At 44.8% G+C, this 19,501-nt stretch overlaps 1 protein-coding gene across 2 annotated transcripts in view; it reads right to left on the reverse strand.

Annotated features, from left to right (window-relative positions):
• The window catches only part of LOC141982656 (ribosyldihydronicotinamide dehydrogenase [quinone]-like), a 112,535-nt gene that overhangs the window by 52,340 nt on the left and 40,694 nt on the right, over positions 1 to 19,501 (reverse strand). Inside the window, exons 1-3 of one of the 2 annotated variants that reach the window (XM_074944935.1) lie at positions 7,396 to 7,479; positions 4,550 to 4,702; positions 3,109 to 3,273 (exon numbers count right to left, since the gene is read on the reverse strand). In XM_074944935.1, coding sequence (XP_074801036.1) covers positions 3,109 to 3,273; positions 4,550 to 4,556 — 172 coding nt within the window. In that variant the 5' untranslated portion in view covers positions 4,557 to 4,702; positions 7,396 to 7,479. Of the gene's footprint in view, positions 1 to 3,108; positions 3,274 to 4,549; positions 4,703 to 7,395; positions 7,480 to 19,501 lie in introns of those variants that run through there. The other variant, XM_074944937.1, reaches the window with a different exon arrangement.

The raw sequence follows: 19,501 nt of genomic DNA on the forward strand, positions 1-19,501 counted from the left end.
TTTTAGAGTAACAGCCGTGTTAGTCTGTATTCGTAAAAAGAAAAAAGAAAAGGAGTACTTGTGGCACCTTAGAGACTAACCAGTTTATTTGAGCATGAGCTTTCGTGAGCTACAGCTCACTTCATCGGATGCATAGCATATCGTGGAAACTGCAGAAGACATTATATACACACAGAGACCATGAAACAAAACTTCCTCCCACCCCACTCTCCTGCTGGTAACAGCTTATCTAAAGTGATCATCAAGGAGGGCCATTTCCAGCACAAATCCAGGTTTTCTCACCCTCCCCCCCCCCCCCCCCCCCACAGACACACATACAAACTCACTCTCCTGCTGGTAATAGCCCATCCCTCTTTGAAACCTCTCTTTATAATGCGCATGATAATCAAGGTGGGTCATTTCCAGCACTAATCCAGGTTTTCTCACACACCCCCCTCCAAAAACCACACACACAAACTCACTCTCCTGCTGGCAATAGCTCATCTTACAATGTGCACAGCAATAATCCAAGTTTAACCAGAACGTCTTGGGGGGGGATTTTGTAGGAAAAAAACAAGGGGAGATAGGCTACCTTGCATAATGACTTAGCCACTCCCAGTCTCTATTCAAGCCCAAATTAATAGTATCCAATTTGCAAATGAATTCCAATTCAGCAGTTTCTCGCTGGAGTCTGGATTTGAAGTTTTTTTGCTTTAAGATAGCGACCCTCATGTCTGTGATTGCGTGACCAGAGAGATTGAAGTGTTCTCCGACTGGTTTATGAATGTTATAATTCTTAACATCTGATTTGTGTCCATTTATTCTTTTACGTAGAGACTGTCCAGTTTGACCAATGTACATGGCAGAGGGCATTGCTGGCACATGATGTTGTTAGGCCCTGTGATGGTGTCCCCTGAATAGATATGTGGGCACAGTTGGCAACGGGCTTTGTTGCAAGGATAGGTTCCTGGGTTAGTGGTTCTGTTGTGTGGTATGTGGTTGTTGGTGAGTATTCGCTTCAGGTTGGGGGGCTGTCTGTAGGCAAGGACTGGCCTTTCTCCCAAGATTTGTGAGAGTGTTGGGTCATCCTTCAGGATAGGTTGTAGATCCTTAATAATGCGTTGGAGGGGTTTTAGTTGGGGGCTGAAGGTGACGGCTAGTGGCGTTCTGTTATTTTCTTTGTTAGGCCTGTCCTGTAGTAGGTGACTTCTGGGAACTCTTCTGGCTCTGTCAATCTGTTTCTTCACTTCCGCAGGTGGGTATTGTAGTTGTAAGAATGCTTGATAGAGATCTTGTAGGTGTTTGTCTCTGTCTGAGGGGTTGGAGCAAATGCGGTTGTATCGCAGAGCTTGGCTGTAGACGATGGATCGTGTGGTGTGGTCAGGGTGAAAGCTGGAGGCATGTAGGTAGGAATAGCGAAAAGAAAATAACAGAACTGGATTTGTGCTGGAAATGGCCCTCCTTGATGATCACTTTAGATAAGCTGTTACCAGCAGGAGAGTGGGGTGGGAGGAAGTTTTGTTTCATGGTCTCTGTGTGTATATAATGTCTTCTGCAGTTTCCACGATATGCTATGCATCCGATGAAGTGAGCTGTAGCTCACGAAAGCTCATGCTCAAATAAACTGGTTAGTCTCTAAGGTGCCACAAGTACTCCTTTTCTTTTTTCTTTTTATGAAAATAAAGTTTCAGAGTCAAGAAAAGGCATTCTGTTTTTATGATCAATCAAAAGCATGCGAATACCCCCATCTACAGGTCAAAACCTGGAAGTGTTGTTGTTACCATAGGTTTCAGAGTAGCAGCCGTGTTAGTCTGTATTCACAAAAAGAAAAGGAGGACTTGTGGCACCTTAGAGACTAACCAATTTATTTGGGCATAAGCTTTCATGAGCTACAGCTCACTTCATCGGATGCATTCAGTGGAAAATACAGTGGGGAGATTTATATACATAGAGAACATGAAACAATGGGTGTTACCATACACACTGTAACCAGAGTGATCACTTAAGGTGAGCTATTACCAGCAGGAGAGCGGGGGGTGGGGGGGTGCGTAGTGATAGTAGTTTTGTAGTGATAATCAAGGTGGGCCATTTCCAGCAGTTGACAAGAACATCTGAGGAACAGTGGAGGGTGGGAGGGGGGGATAAGCATGAGGAAATAGTTTTACTTTGTGTAATGACCCATCCACTCCCAGTCTCTATTCAAGCTTAAGTTAAATTGTATCCAGTTTGCAAATTAATTCCAATTCAGCAGTCTCTCGTTGGAGTCTGTTTTTGAAGTTTTTTTGTTGAAGTATTGCCACTTTTAGGTCTGTAATTGAGTGACCAGAGAGATTGAAGTGTTCTCCAACTGGTTTTTGAATGTTATAATTCTTGACGTCTGATTTGTGTCTATTTATTCTTTTACGTAGAGACTGTCCAGTTTGGCCAATGTACATGGCAGAGGGGAATGCTGGCACATGATGGCATATATCACATTGGTAGATGTGCAGGTGAACGAGCCTCTGATATTGTGGCTGATGTGATTAGGCCCTATGATGGTGTCCCCTGAATAGATATGTCTAACACCCTTTCTCACGCTGCATCAAATGCCAGGCCAAGCACGTGCCACATTTATAGTTGAATTCTGGTCAGCCAGTTTTCAGTCTAAGACTTCTATATAGCTCAGTGGTTTGAGCATTGGCCTGCTAAACCCAGGGTTGTGAGTTCAATCCTTGAGGGGGCCATTTAGGGATCTGGGGCAAAAATTGGGGACGGGTCCTGCTTTGAGTAGGGGCTTGGACTAGATGACCTCCTGAGATCCCTTCCAACTCTGATATTCTATGATTCTATAGTAGGGGTCCACGGACCACATGTTGAATTTCCAAAGGGGTCCACACCTCTCTTTTTGAAAATTTTTAAGGGTCTGCAAATGGAAAATGATTGAAAACTACTGCTCTAGTAAATGCCCACAGGAAGAAAAAGCAGTCTTACTAATTAGCTATTGCTTTACACCAAAAGTCTCCCTGTTTTTTCTCTATAGAGCACCTGACCCTTACATCAAACAATGCAGCTTTGGTGTGTCAAATTGGTAAAACTGTGTTTACAATCCCAAAGAGAGAGATTTTAAAAATGTACTTCAACTAGTCTCACCAATGATATCATTTCTTGTTGCTCGTGGCTCAAATTGCATTGCGTACAGATCAGATGTGGTGACGTTGCAGCCCTGTTTGCTCAATTCTTCTACTGCAAGATTCTTTAAGGATCCATTTAGAGATTTGGGCTCTTGATGTGCATAAATTATTAGTACTTTTCTCCCTGGAGTTAAAAAGAAAAGAAAATCTCCAGATACCATGGTGATGGATACATCTAAAATAGTATGCAGAGAGAGGGCCTCGTTCTCCATTGTTCAGCACCTTGTTTACTTTCGGACCAGTGCAAAGAGAGGAAAACACTACTCGGTCATAATGGTAGCATTTTATATCCACCTACCATTGGTAAGAGACTATGTGAAGTACTGGGCAATGGTGAATCTGGCCCACTGAGTTAATCTTTGCTGAAGTGGGCTTCCCTAACTGGAACTCAGTGGACTGAGGGGAAAGAAAAACCAAAAGTGCCTGGAGTTACAAGTTAAAATCTTCTGCTTATTTTATGCATGGCCTCACTGTTTCCTGGCAGTATACTCAAGGAACTAAACAAATAGTTAACATCCATAATACAATATAATTTTTTAATAGAACCATAGCAGTATTCACTGAGCACAAAGGGGGGGGGTGGGTGATGTTCCTACATACATGAAGACAGTGGTTTATTTATAAAAACTGCAGTGAGAGAAACTTTCACACATGGCTTAAAACGGAGGTGAGGTAGACCTGCAGGGAGGAAAACTGCATCTCTGAAGAGCCAACACAGAAAAAGGCTTGGTTATCTGATTAACTACATTTCAGTGGTAGAAGCAAGGGATGGATATGCCAGGTCTCCATCAGCCTGATGATTAAGTTGGCAGTTTCAAATATAGCCAGGAGTCTCTCAGTTAAGGGCTTGAACAACCACTTTTCTGCTTTATCATCAGTCAATATAAAGAACACTGTAAAGAGCAGATGTTGATCTATTAACCAAGTGTGTTGCTGATTCTAGCATCACATAAAAGTAAAAAAGCATCCCTGCCAAGAGGTCATTACAATCCTCAAGCATTGTGTTCACGTGGTTGATGTAATAAGAATATAAATCCATTTGAAACAACTATGATCTCACTCAGTAACTTATTCAAGAAAGTAAAGGAAGGACAGTCACGGATTTGCTGCTTAAGAGCCTGTTCCTGCAAACACTACGTGCTGAATAGTCTGCAAAGTGCTGAGTAGCATCAATTCCCATCAAGCTGAAGGCACTCAGCACTGTAGGTTTGGGGTAAAATTTGCAAAAGCACCTAAGTCCACTGGGATTTAAGAAAGTAAGTGACTTAGGTGCTTTTGCAAATTTTACCTCACAGCCCCATCCAAGCACTGATGGAGCTAGGATATTTCTGATTCCAGCGTGCACAGCTCCGAAATGAGTAACAGTCTATCGCTACCAAAGGAAAATGATCTCTTCTTACCTGCCATTTTTTAATAGTCTTCCTCTCTAGAAAATCCACTATTGCCTATAACAGACTCCCAAAAGAGAGATGTGCTCATTGAAGAAACACCATAACAGTGAAAAGGACACGCTTTCCCTTTCAGTACCACTTGGCTGAAAGTGCACACCTAGTCTGAAACAGAAGGAGACAGGTTGCAAAAGAATAATTAAAGAAACAAGAGGTGGTGTAGCCATACAGATTGCACTATAACTACAAGGAGCATATGATGGTTTACTGTGGTATGAAGGTTTTATCAGTGTAAATTTTGGATGGCTGCTTTAGTCACTAGTGGTGAAGTGACACATAAGTTATGTACATCATCTCACACAAGTATAGACACATATTGGGCCAGAATCATTGGTATGCTCTGGCTACTTTACACTGCTCCAGCAAAACATCTGTAAACTCACCTTAACTATCTGGTTAAACTGGATTTACAGCTGCTTTCATCAATGTCTACAGCAAATTTTACTAATTTGGAAGGTGCTAATTCCTCTCATAGCTTCTCAGAAAAACACTTCAAAATCATTTCTATCCACAACTCTCCATGCCTCAGCATACATTATAAAGATTTATATTAAATACTCACTGAGTTGTGTTTATCACAGGCAAACATTGAAACCTGCATTTCAGCCTCAAACAGCTGCCTTCAAAACACTCAAACCCAGCCTGAAGGCAGCTTAGTGCTTTTGGTTACGAGTCTTTGGGTCACAGTGTGACCCCTTACTCACACTGGTGAGCATTTTCTCACGCACGTACTCATAGTTGTAACTGCTCCCCCAGGTGTGTTAAGAGCTTCACCAAATGCCCCTTTGTGTTTGCCTCTCATTAAAATCATAGGCTAAATGCATGCTATTTATGGTGAAGAATGCCTTATATTGCAGGTAGCCTTACTGAAGTCCATGGGACTACCGGCGGAGTAAAGTACTTTTCAATAGGCGTAACATTTAGACTGGCCCAGAGAGTCCTAATTTGTATACACTACCAGTGTCTTCATTGCCCGCAATAAAACATTTTAAATTAATCTCCATGAAAGCAGATGGGGCTCTGACATCTGCTCACTCTGCTTTTCTTCCCCATTAAAATGTTACAATAAGAGGCATGGCATGCATATGTGTGCGAGGTTTGCCACTTAGCTAGGGTTACCAGATAGCAACTGTGGAAAAAACAGGACAGGGAGTGGGGGGTAATAGGCGCCTATATAAGAAAAAGTCCCAAAAAATGTGACTGTCCCTTTAAAAATGGGACATCTGGTCACCCTACACTTAGTATAAGTCTAATACATCTGTTTCCTAGCACTGCCGAGTCTTTGCTGAGTTTTTCAAACCATCCTCCTGACAACTTCTATAGTTGTGGAACCTTTGCAAGTCCCCTGCTGCCTGGCTGCTTTAGCGTCTGTGTAAAGTTCAAACCCATCAACACCACTTCCAGACAACCTATTGCATGGGCATAAAGAATATGTCTTCGCTGCAAAAAAACTGTGTACTTTTACACCAAGGTGGGGTGTCAGGATTGTCAACTTTAGTTGGATGTATTCCTGGAGATTTCATCACATAACCATCTCTAATTAAATAGATTAATATTAAATTCCTGGAGGGTTAGCAACCCTAGTCTCAGTGTCAAAATCACAAGATTTTGCAGTGAAGATGTAGGCTCTAGCTGTCTTTACAATATGCAGCACATCACAAGGAAAGCTGCATGCATCTCGGGCTTGGTCTACACACTACAGAATTAGGTCGATGTAAGGCAGTTTACTTCGATGTTATGTCAGTGCCTACACTACAGCCTTGCTGCTGCCGATGTAAGTGCCCCACTACCCCGCCATAATAGTGCCACCTCCAGGAGAGGCATAGGGCTTCGGTCAGTCTAGTTAGGGCAATGCAGTGTCCATGTAGACACTATGTTATTCACATCAGCTGATGGCTGTCATACTTGTCAATTTCATGGCTCCATGCATGGACAACGGGTATCATAGGCCAGGGGAGGCTAAGCCTTCCCAAACAGGATGAGGTACACCTCCTTTTGGAGGAGCGCCGCTGCCAAAAGGGCGCCCGCGCTCTGCCCTGAGACCCTGCTCCTGCATCCCGCTCTTCCCCCATGGCTCTGCCCATGCTCCTCCTCTTCCCGCCCTCACTCTGCCACTTTCCTCCACGCCCCCCCCCACCCAACGCTCGCACCTCTTCACCCCCTGAGAGGCAGAGAGGAGCTGGCGGCAGGTGGGGGGGCCTCAGAGGAGGGGACAGAGAGAGGCACGAGCCACAGGTCGAGCAGGAGCCTCAGGACAGAGTGGGGGTGGAATGCGGGTGGGTTTGTGGGGAGGAGGCCGAGCTGGGGTGGGCTTTGGGATGGAGCAGGGGGTCAGGGTCATGGTCCAGGCACGGACAGCCCCCCCTTCTAAGGAGCATCTGGCACTCAGGACCAGCCTCCCCCAATACAGGTGTCATGCGCTGCCCCTGGCTTCATGCCTGGGCCGGTGGTGGGTTCCAGCTAGAGCCTAGCTGTTCCCCATTCTAGCTCCCCACTCCCAGCTGGGCCGCTGCCCTGGCTCCCCTACAGCCAGCTGCCCACTCAGGGAGGCAAAAAGCTCTGGGGGCAGCTGGGCTCCCAGCAGGGATCTGCGCGGAGCTGAGAGCCCTGGCTTCCAGCCCCCCACATTGCCGCTCTTCAGTTGGTGGAAGCGTTCCTGGTGAGGACGCACACCACCGACAGGAGGGCAGTGTGGACATCAGCCACCACAGTAACTACTGCAGTGGTTGTAAGTCAGCCTAACGTAGGTCAGCAGTGTAGATATGCCCCCAGTGTTTTGCAGACTGGGCGCTTTTTACCTGTTGTCTGGGTCAGAAGGGAAGAATCCTGTTCCTGGATGAAAAGGAAGCTGCTGCTCTTTACAGGGTTGGAAAGGACAGTGTGAGGGGGGGAGAGAGAGGAGTGCAACTAGCTCCACGGACAAATGAAACTCCCACCTAGTGGACACCCTCCACCTCCTCCCTCCTTTCATTGTTACAGCTGCAGAGTCAGACCAATAGGAGACTGTTGGAAGCACTCTCCTTACCTTCAAGAGTGCCAAGGACCCACATGATTGGTTCCCTAATGATTCTGCTGATTGCTACCTTGTTTCTCTCTGCCCCCTGGCAGCTCGCCAGAGAGGCCCTCCCCACCCTCTTATTATGGCCTTGGGAATGCTGTTGATTCACTTTGTAGACAGCCTCGTGTACTGATGCACGCTCTTCAGCAGCCGTGACACAACTTTCAAGGCAAGGATGTGAATTTCCACATTTTTGTCTGATCTCACACCCCCTGAAAGGACACCTAGGATACTGGGAGGGCCCCCCACACAACTTTTTATTAGGGCTAGATCACACTATGCTCCCAATTCCACAGACAAAGGGGGCCTTAGGGAGAGGCTGAACTGCATGTGTGCTATTTACTATTCAGGCTCCACAATGAACTGCTTTCTGCAGACTCTGGCAGGGCTACTTCAGCAGCTGACCTGGCTTAAGTGCCCAACTCCAGGAGAGAGTGCATGGCTGAAGATCCTGAGTGGTGAGAGGTGCCTATCTCTGTTCCACCAGCCAGGTGCATTAGGTCAGCTGCTTAGGTGCCTAAGACCCTCTCTTCTCCCTTCCCTTCTGCTTGGCATTTCACTTCTGGCTAGCTTTAGCAGCTCCCTATGCAGCTTGCTGGTTTCTGAGGATCCCTTTCTTAGGCACCTAATTCTTCCCATGCGTTCTGGCATCATTATCATAATGGGTGGTAAAAATAACAGTACAGATGTTCCCACTCAGGTTGGAGCTCGGTCTCTGAGACACCCCTCCCCCTGCTTGCTGGGTTTCAGTCAGAGCTCAAGCTCCAGCCCGAACAGGAACATCTACGCTACTATTTTTAGCTTTGTAGCACGAGCCTGAATCTACACACCCACACTCTGAGACTTGCTCCTGCAGGTTTTATTTTCTATAGATATATATTTGCAGTATAAACGTATCCTTAGAGATTAGGTGTTGGTACGCTGGGCAGAGTGCTCCCTAAGTGCCTTCGAACATCTGGGCCTTTGTCTTTATATTTGTCCCTAGCACACGCAGCACAGTTAGAGCTATGTAAATAATACCAAGAATAAGAATTTCTACTACAAAACCATTACAAGCATTACATAATTAATCCTCATGAGGAAGGCAAGGTAAGACAGCTAAATACGTATTTACTAACTTCTTCCATCCCTTGCAGTGCTCACTTTTCAATTTTGCAAACAGACATCAAAAGAAGAGCGCAAGGCCCCAATCTTGCAAATATATAAGTCAATAAGTGTGTGTTTAACTTTACACATGTGCGTATTCCCATTGAACTCCATGGAACTAGTCATGCATGTGTAAAATTAAGCACGTGCATAAATGTTTGCAGGACTGGGACCTTTCAGATAATTAACTGCCCCCATTCAGCTCTCTGGGCTATTAACTGTGAAGAGTTAAATGTCAGCATTATTAATCATTTCACGATTTCATTTTTTTTTTTTTAAGCAGAAACATCTATGTATTTCTGGGTAGAGCTATCAACACTTCTTCAAGGCTCTCAACAGAACTCTGGGACAGAGCGGCCTAATCAGTTTTAGGAACTGATTTATTCCTCCCCTTTTATGTAACTGTATGGTAGAGAATAGAGTTGCTTGCTCGCCTCCCTATTTTTATGTTAAAGGATCCCTGAATGTGCATCTCTTGAATGGGCCTCCCCTCCCACCTCCCCGGGCATTTCCCCTTCGCTGCACTGAGAATTTGTGTATTCAGGGCCAATAAGGTAATTAGCTGGCTGTCTTCTTCATCCTCTTTTCTCTCGACAACATTCATCTCTCCAACCCTCCCTCAGAGCAGAAAGGACATTCTCTTTCCATTATTTATTGCTCTGCCTAAGGAGTTAATTGCTGAGTGATGCAGAATAGTTGCAGCTCACGCGCAGCTAGAGCTGGGTGGAGATTCTCCTCTCATCCCACGTAAATCAGGAGGACTGAACTCAGTGGAGCCATACTTGTGTAAAGGGAGGAGTATCTGTTTAGGGTTTCCCCTGCATTGGGGTGACAGTAGCAGCTGTTCTCTTCCACTTGGGACACAGACTGGCTGTTAGCTATTTCCTCACAATCACCCCAGTAACCCAACTGTGCTGCTGTAAGGACTCACAGCAAATCAGCATGAGGCAGTATGTGTAATCCTGGTGGGATATTTTGTGGTAGGGTTCTCTCAAGCCTCCTGTTGGAGCTGATCCACTGTGGATAAATAATTAAAGAGTCACTGGGCCAGAGACCGAGAGAGAATGAGAATGACTCTGCTGCTTGGTGGTTAGAGCATGTATGTGGGAGACCTTCAAATTAAGATTAAGGAATAGGTAAAAGGGGGCATTTATGGATGGACAAAAGAGAGGGATGACTGTTATACTGAAACATTTCAGGCAAGACATCCTGAAGGACGGTTGTGACATTCTATACCTTGGGGGAGCGTCCTGTAACCCCCATATTCTTCATTTTTATATCATTGTGATCTTGCATATAAAGCATGCCTTATGAGGTATCAGGGGAAAGGTTATGATCTGCTGAAAGACATTGTTCTATCTAAATATGTGTATCACCAATGCATATGAGATTATAAGAATTGTGTTGTATGGTTTTCACTAAAATACGCTGTGGATTTGGGAGGCACCCAGATACTAGCTATACAGAGACAATGGCAAGGGAGGTAACCAACACTTGGGTAGGTGCAGTTCAACAGAGACCACCAGCCATTGTCCAGCAAGGGAGCTACAATGCAATGACTCACCTGGATGAGGCCACTCCAAGGGAATTGCTTAACCTTGCCTGGGGACTCAGCAGTGCCCACCAGACATGCCTGGACTTGTGCTCTCCAAGCACATGCGACTGAGGGTATAAAACAAAACACTTGGGCCCCATGCTTGGCCTTTCTCCTACCCCCACTATGCTGCAAGTACTGAGGACACCGAGGAGACTTAAGACTCCAAGAGAGGAGACTGGCCCAGGTTTCAAGGGTGAAATCTGCACACTATGAACTACAATATCCAGTGGGGTGAGAAAAACTGCTTAATCTAGATGTTGCTCCGTCTAATAGAGTTGAGAGTTTAGACTGCATGCTTATATTTTATTTTATTTTGGTAACTAACTCTGACTTTTTGCCTATCACTATAATCACTTACAATCTATCTTTTGTAGTCAATAAATTTGTTTAACTGTTTATTGTTACTAGTGGGTTTGCCTGAAGTGTGTGGTAAATCTGATCAGGTGTATATCCACTTTCCATTGATGAAGTGGTGAACCAATTAATAAATTTGCACTGCTCGTCTTCAGCATTGCAAGATGGTATATCCCTGAGGTACAGTGCTTGGAGCTGGGGGGATTTGGCTCTGGTGCCTTTCTCTGTGTGATTCATGAGTGGCTGTGGGAGCATTCATGCAATCTAGCTGGGTGGAGGGTCTCCACCTGTGGTTGTGCTGAGTGATCACAGCTCCTGGAGGGGTTTGCTGCTGGTCACTAGTAAGGCATTGTGAGAGACAGCCCAGTCTGGAGAGAGTTCAGGGGGCACTGTGGTCCCACAGTCCCAGGTTGCACCCTGGGGATCCCATCACAACAGTAGCTCACCGAATTCCTCTAGTTGGCTGCATGGGCAAATGGAGAACACTGGAAATGTTACAGCTGTTCCGCTGGCCCCATACTTCTACAGAGGGGACAAAGAATTGTCCATCTTGCCTAGAATGTAGCATCTGATCTAGAGAAATAAAGGCAAACCGATTCCAGTCCCTAAACTACTGTTGTCTTTTGAAAAGACAACTTGGGATATAGTGTGACCAGGAGACAGAAACTTGCAGAGTCTGACAGGGCAAGAAGGAGGCTAGAACAAACCCAAACTGGACAAGGAAAGAATAAGCAGTGTAAAGTGAGGAAGAAAGTTTGGCTACCCACTGCCAAAAATAAGCTGTATGCAAAATGCCAAGACCCATGTAATGCGTGAGGGAGACAGTCTTTCATATAAGCCTTGGGCCTGATTCTTTTTCCCAGGTTAGAAATAACTTCCACTGACTTCAACAGGAATTACTCTGATCCTCTGGTTGGGCAAATCCTTGGTTTGAGAGGACTCTGTGGAATCTCTCCCTGCTCTTCCTCCAATAGCTCATAGACAAGACTGGCAAATGAGTCACTGCTCAACTCGGGGTGTCAAGTGGTATCCCAAGAGGGCATGGTTGGATTATTCCCAAGAATTCCATGCATCTTCACAAAGGGCTGTCCTCCTTAATGTGTGTGTTAAGAACCTCCTATACGGCTTCCAGTCTGGTCTCATGAGCATTTATTGATTTTAAGCCACTCAACAGCATTCCCCACAGTATCTAAACAAAGCTCTGTTTTGTTCAAGGTCCTTTTGAAGATCCTCTCTCTTCCTACCAAGAATCTCTTCCACTGACTTTATTAATAAATTTGAACTTTAGCTCTGGCTTTTTTTCTTGAGTGAGACAGGGTTGAGATTAATGATAAAAGCCCAGTCCCAAATGGTTTTTCTAACCCAGGCAGGAGCTGGAGTGCACTGGTTGGAGAGACCTGAGAAAACCCTCCACTGGATGTACTCTTAGTGGATTGAACTGCCGGAGTTTGTAAAACTTGCCCTTGATCACCGGCGGAACAGCTAGAATTGTGTGACTGCATAAGGAGCTGAGAGACAGAGAGGAATCCACTTTAAAGATGTAATATTGGTGCAAGTTTGATGACACCAGGGACCAGATTGTGTTTATCCCTCCTTCAGTGGGCCTAGAGACTGCACAGGTATGCCCTATTTAGTGCATCTAGCCTGTTTGCTGAACAGGGTGGGTCTGAGGCAGTTTGGCTCCTATTACCTTTGGGCTGATGCTTGCTCCCAAGGGCACTATGTCCGTTCCTGGGAATACTACAAAATAAGGTCAAGCTGGTATGTGAAGTTGACCCAGAAAATTGTCTGGGATCCAGGTGGTCTAATCATTGCTCCCACCCCATGTGTGATACAAACGAATGACCAATTCGGAATATAAGTAGCTAGTAACAAAATCTTCCTGGAGTCCAGTATCACAGGCCTGCTGTGTGACCCTGAATACGTTACTTCCCCTCTTTGACTCAGCTTCCCCATCTGGTTTCCTCTATGCAGTGCTTTGAGATCTCTGAATGAAAACAGTAACTATGAAAAAAGAATACCTCCCTCTTGGATCTAGGTTTGTACCCCAGAGTAAGGCAAGTTGGGATTTGAACAACCATGTTGTCTAGCCCCAGGCTTAGACAACACAATGTTTAAAAACTGAAGACTCCTGTCAGCTTGGCTCTATGATTACTCCTTCCAAGCTTCTATTGGTGGAAGATTTTTTTTTTTGGAGGGGGGGGAGGCTAGTGTAGACACAGCCTAACCACCATCAATACAGTGAACCTGATTCTCCTCTTACACATGCTGGAGTCTTTTGGGAGTAATTCCCATTGGCTTCAACAGGCTTTGGATCAGACCTATGGTCACCAGTAAGTGGTAAACACCATCTCCGTCCCATTCGGCATAGGATTATTATGCAGCAGATTCTTTTCGTTTGAAGTTATGTTTGAGTCTACAGCATTGGGATAGCAAGCTTCTGCCAAAGAGAAACCCATCTCGATTCTCTCATATCCCTCAAAAGCAGCTCTTTCTCTTACCTGTGTCACTTTAACCAGCAATACAAGACCAACTGTCTTTGTAACCATTGTTCACTCTCTGGGCTGAAATCTTTTGGGCTTGCAAAACCACATATGAGCTGTAGCTCACGAAAGCTTATGCTCAAATAAATTGGTTAGTCTCTAAGGTGCCACAAGTACTCCTTTTCTTTTTGCGCATACAGACTAACACGGCTGCTACTCTGAAATCTATTCAGCGTGTCCATGTAGTGCCACCTAGTGGCTAATGCGAGGGAATGTCCTGATAATATAAGCTGCAAAGTCCTACGTGACAGGATTGTGGGGTTTACATTTTTAACAGAACAAACATCCTGACCCAAAGTAAATATATAAGAAAACGTTTTAAGTAGCCAATGGGCCCTGGCAGGACACATTTCAACAAAGAGAATTCCCATCACCACAAGAACGGATAAGGCAAATCCTATTCATTAGAGTTGAGTGAATTCTGAGGGGAGGGGAACAATTTCACTCTGTCTATCCCCCTCCCATGTTTCTTTTCTGTGACTATTCTAGTGAATTCTCTCATGCTGGGCTAGCGGGGCTTGCAGGAGCAACTGAGGATCAGGACACTACAGGAGACGCTTTTGGTATCACCACAGGGTATGTTGGGCAGTACCTGACATTTTCCTCTCAGGTAGCAGTGATGAGCCATAGTCATTCAGTGATACCAATCTTTAGAGCAGCAGAGGTGACAGCAGGGCTGGGTAACACAGGAAAAGGAAGCAGGAAGAGTGTGTAACTGAGAGAGCTACTTACATGTGGCTTTTTTCCCCTCTGTCTCTGAGGTCAGTAGCGAGTAATAGGAACAACAATGGCAACAACTAAAGTTGAGAAATCTTCATGCTAGCTCTAAGTAAAACACAATATTTGCAAGGATAATGCATCTTGGAACACACTATCGCCTATTTAACTACTGAGTTGTTACAGTCATATTTTGTAGCAGACTAGTAAATATGATGTAGTATATTTCTTTACACATTTTAAAAAGCCTTAATAATATGAAATTTCTCACAGCCTCTGCTGCTAAATCTTTACCAAGAATTGAGGGGATTGGCCACTAAGTTTTTCAGTAAGAGTAAGAAATCCTCAGCAGCAAGGCAGTAATTATATCCCAGGGAATAACAAAGTGGATGAATTTCCATGAATTAAGAATTTTGTGAGAGTTTTAGCTATTCTACTATACCCTAAATATATAACTGATCCAACCGGGGGAGAGGAGTGGGGCGAGAGGAGCAAAATAGGAACAGCAGGCATCTTCATCCATATAAAGATGTGATATCGCCAAGAACATCCGTGTTACCTAGTTGTTAGTTTCATGGGTCAAGTTAAACCAGACACAACTGAGAGTGTGTCTTCACTACAATAAAGGGGTGTGTTTTAAGAGAGAGAGTTAGCTACCTTGTTGTAAAATCCTAGTGTAGAAAAGGCAACCTTGAGGTACTGTTAGTTTTATCTTGATGCAGCTAGTCGAGGTAATTGGAAGCAGTCGGAGGGCAGAGGGCTGGGGTTTGCCTACACCAGCTGCACTGACGTAAAACTACCATTTTCCTTATCTTCACTAAGATTTTACAATGACGTAGCTGGCTCATTGTAGAAGACAGACCCTTTTACTTGTGAAGATGCAGGCTTTGGTTTCACTACGAAAAGGTATGTTTTTACATTGGATTAGCTATCCCAACATAAAATCTTAGTGGACCCGCAGGCACAGCAGGTAGTTTTCACCTCTATGGAGTTAGGGCATATCTCTTGTGGACACTCAGGAAAGTTAAGACGAATCAACTAAAGGTGTGGATTGAAAGTGCATCCTGTGTGGATGGTCATTCAGAGGTAAAGTGGCCTTAGTTCACTTTAGCTTAATTCCCTTTGAAGGGATACTAAGGGCATGGCTACACTTGCAGATGTAGACCACTGGGAGTTAAACCAGCCTTCGGAGAGCGCAGCAGGAACAACGCTGCCAAGTGTTTACACTCTCAACTGGAAGCGCGCTGGTGTGGCCACATTAGCAGCTCTTGCAATGCCACAGAGAGCAGTGCATTGTGATAGCTATTCCAGCATGTAAGTGGCTGCAACATGCTTTTCAAATGCGGGGGAGTGGGGTGGAGTGTGACAGGGAGTGTGTTGTGTGTATGTTGAGGGAGAGAGAGTGGGTTTTGGGGGGGCTGAGAGCATGTCAGCATGCTGTCTTGTAAGTTCAGACAGCAGCAGACCTCCCTCCTCCTCCTCCCCCCGCCTCTCTCTCACTCACTCAAAGCAAGCAGCATTCCTCAGTAATGGTTCCTTTGTCTTGGAGCAGATAAGCAGCCAGCTGTCAGAAACGGAGCTTTGAAAGGGCATATCCACATTCCTACAGCAGTTCAAAACAATGACAAGAGTGGCCACTTGACTTAAGGGGATTATGGGATGTTTCCGGAGGTCAATCAGAGCGCAGTAATGCAACACCTCGTTCACACTGGTGCCGCAGCGCTCCAGCGGGGGCACAGCAAATGTTATTCCACTCGCCGAGGTGGAGTACCAGCAGCACTGTAGCCGCGGAGTCAGAGCCCTCTACGTGCCTTGCCAGTGTGGACGGGTAGTGAGCTAGTGCGCCCGGGGCTCCTTTATTGCGCGGTAACTCGCAAGTGTAGCCAAGCCCTAAGGCCTAGTCTACACTTAAAACTTAGTTCTGCATAGTTATAGCACTCAGGCTGTGAATAACCCTGCAGTGTATAGGCAGGGGACAGAAGCATTTTTTCCATGGTGTGGGAACACCACCTTCAGTGTAGATGTGGCTAGGTCAATGGAAGAATGATTCCATCGCCGTAACTATTATCACTTGGGGAGGAGGTGTTCCTACATCAGTCGAAAATCCCCCTTACATCAGTGTGGGCTGCAACTATGCTACGGGGTTATGTTATCATAGCTATGGCATCATAGTTATGCCACTCTAGTCACCATCATGTAGACATGGTCTTTGCTTCTGAATAGAGTAACCAGATGTCCCGATAATATCGGGACTGTCATGATATTAGGGGCTTTATCTTGTATAAGCAAGGATGCCCCGCACTGTCCGAAAAACAGAAGTGTCCCGATTTTTTCATACTTGCTATCTGGTCACCTTTCTTCTGAATGAGAGCACCCATACAAGGGTTCAGTGCACCTTAAATTCACACCTTTAGTGCATTTGGTTTAACTTCCCATGTAGACAAGCCCTAAATTGAAGTGAACCCTATACTCCCATTTGGGGTTTATGTCAACCAGTTACGTCAAGGGAAAAATTACAGTGCCTTGTCTTCATAAGGATTTTACATTGACATATCCATTTCAATGTAAAAACACTTTTCATTGCGCAAAAAAAAAAAAAAAAAAAAAAAAAGACAACCAGATCCTAAAGCTAGTCTAATGACAGGTTTCAGAGTAGCAGCCGTGTTAGTCTGTATCCGCAAAAAGAAAAGGAGGACTTGTGGCACCTTAGAGACTAACAAACTTATTTGAGCGTAAGCTTTCGTGAGCTACAGCTCACTTCATCGGATGCATCTGATGAAGTGAGCTGTAGCTCACGAAAGCTTATGCTCAAATAAGTTTGTTAGTCTCTAAGGTGCCACAAGTCCTCCTTTTCTTTTTAAAGCTAGTCTGGTTCCTTTCTCCCCAATTAAGAATTGTCCTACAGCAGGAATCCTTGACAAGTCAACAGATTATGCCATTGCCACCTACTGACCACAGGTGTCTTCATGTAAAAATTGTGGTGATGGCTGCAAAACTGACTTTAATGGCAACCACTTTGTATGAGTTTTAAATCCCAGAATGCAAGAAGTTAGCCTTATGACATTTGAAAAAAATCTATGTGTATCTGACTGAGCGGTTGTTTTCAGAATGATTTTTTTCACCTGTATAACTTCCAGGGCTTTGCCAATTTAGTTTTAAACCCTAGCCCTGTGATGGATTTTAGTATTAAGGAGCGTTGATTTTTTCCACATACCTTTGAACAAAATAAAGGGCTCTGGGGGGGTAGGGGATGTCTGTTTTTAAGCTACTGGACTTCATAGTTACTCGCTGCCATAGATGTCCGGTTCTCATCTGTCTGGTGAGGGGTAAAAATTATGGGTCAAGTTGGGACTTTGACTTTCTAGGCAAATAAATACACATATGAAGGGAAAATAAAGCTTTAAGAGGGAGCTCTAGTAAACTATTAGGCTGAGGGAGTCTATAATTTCATCATCTAAAATAATGAACTCTAAGTAAACCTCACCAGGTGCATAAGGTGCTGCCCCTGCTGAGTCAATCATGTGTGACAAAAAGTGCTTAAGAAACAACTAATTTTAGTTATTCTTTCCAGATTGCTTTTCACGGGTTCCTCTTACACAGTAGTTTATAGGGGGTTCTGATTCTCCATTGTGTTGTGGTGGGTTTTGTGTTGAAAGGGGTTAGGGGACTGAACAGTTTACTACTAGTTGGTGAGCAACATCTGCTCATACGACGTCTGTCCAGCTGCAAGCCAGCTGGGGAGGAACCAAAAACCAAGAGAGCCCTCACTAGAATAGTGTTCCCTGATTTAGGGAAAATGATGCACTGGTCAAACTTATATTGTGGTGCCCTTTCTTTGAGTTTGAGAACAGCAATGTGGGCCTTAGGGAGCGAGGACCAGCTCCTGGCCCCAGATCCTGGTCAGGCTGCACAGGGAGGAGTTTCTGAGCCCAAGGGTCCTCTGGCCATACACCCCCTGACCACCTAGCAGGAGGAGAGCGGGTGCGCGGCCCCTGCCCATGGGAAGGGGCTGGCCCGCTGGCTTCACAGGGGTGAGCCCTGCTGCCTGCACCTCCCCGTCAGGCTGGCAGCTCTGGGTGGCATTTCCCACCCCCCACCTGGCTGGCCAGGGGCTCCAGACCTGGGCTCACCTGCACTCACCTCTGCTCTGGCAGCCCAGGCCCACCAGCTCGTGGCACTCGGATGGCATCCCCCTGACCACTGTGCCCTGGGCGGTCACCCATGTCAACCACCCATAAGGCTGGCCATAGTTACAAGTGACTTGGAGCACAATCTTTCCCCTATACCATATAGGTTAAAACCTGGCATCTGAGACAGCAGGCAGCTATGAAGTTCAGATAGTTTCAAGATAGACACAAAACCCTTTGTATTGTCCTATGGAATAAATGGTAACACGGACAATTTCAGAGAAGTCTCTGAATTACTGCAGTAGAGAGTCTTCAAGACTTTAGTAGGGACAAACAAACATCTATGTCTTCAACACTTGCCCCCACTCTGAACAACTGAAATAAAAGTACTCTTGTTCTAGTGAGAACAGTGCTCTGCTTACTTGAGGAAAATCCACTAGAGGGAGGAAGAGAGCTAAGAACACCATTAAAAAAATGGGTAGTTATACAACAATGGGTCCACATACCAATAAATTCTCACTTATTTTCTCCTACAGCAGTAACTGGATAAATAAACAATTATCCAAAGCTTTTCTTGTGTTAGCCTGACCCCTTATAAATCTTCCCAGGAACCTGAGCGCCATCTTTTCAAATGTATTATATGGTTCATTTTAGTGCTTTCATTCCCTGCTTCCCCCGGGGCGAATAATGGAGTTTTCAATTCCGCGTCACATCCAAAAAATTAAAAAAGAAAAATCGTTCTGGGTTGAACAACATGTCTCATTTCAATTTCTAGCTTTTAAACATGTTTTTGCATTTTCTGCAGAATTACAGAAGGTAATTCTGAAATGCAAAATCACTTAGACCTACAAAATGGAAACATTTCCTTTAGGAAATGTTGTAACTTTTTGACTTTTTCAGGTCCCCCCCCTCCCCCCCCCCCCCCGAAGGTATACAGTTTGGCAAAACTGATACAAATTTACAAAACATTTCCCATCCCCACCCCCAAGTTTTGGAAAAAAAATGTCACCCTGCTCTAACTGCAGTTACTTCAGTGGTCCTTTCTTGAAGGACAAAGCTACTATTATCTGTAATATGGATAGTTTGCACTATGGGTAAATCCACTAATGTATGAAAAGCACTCAGCTACTGTGGTGCTGAGCACAGAAATACCTATATAGATAAACTATTATTTATATACTTACACAGCCAACATTACCCTAATATCTGATCACTTCCCTATTATTTATGGATTTATCCTCAGAACACCCTGTGAGGTAGGGAAGTATGATTATCTCCATTTTAGAGGTGGGGAAAATGAGACACAGAGATTTAGGCCATGATCCTGCAAAAGTTAAACACATATACTTAATTGTACACCCT

This window comes from Natator depressus, chromosome 2 (genome assembly GCF_965152275.1).
Source record: "Natator depressus isolate rNatDep1 chromosome 2, rNatDep2.hap1, whole genome shotgun sequence".
NCBI classification, from domain to species: domain Eukaryota; kingdom Metazoa; phylum Chordata; order Testudines; family Cheloniidae; genus Natator; species Natator depressus.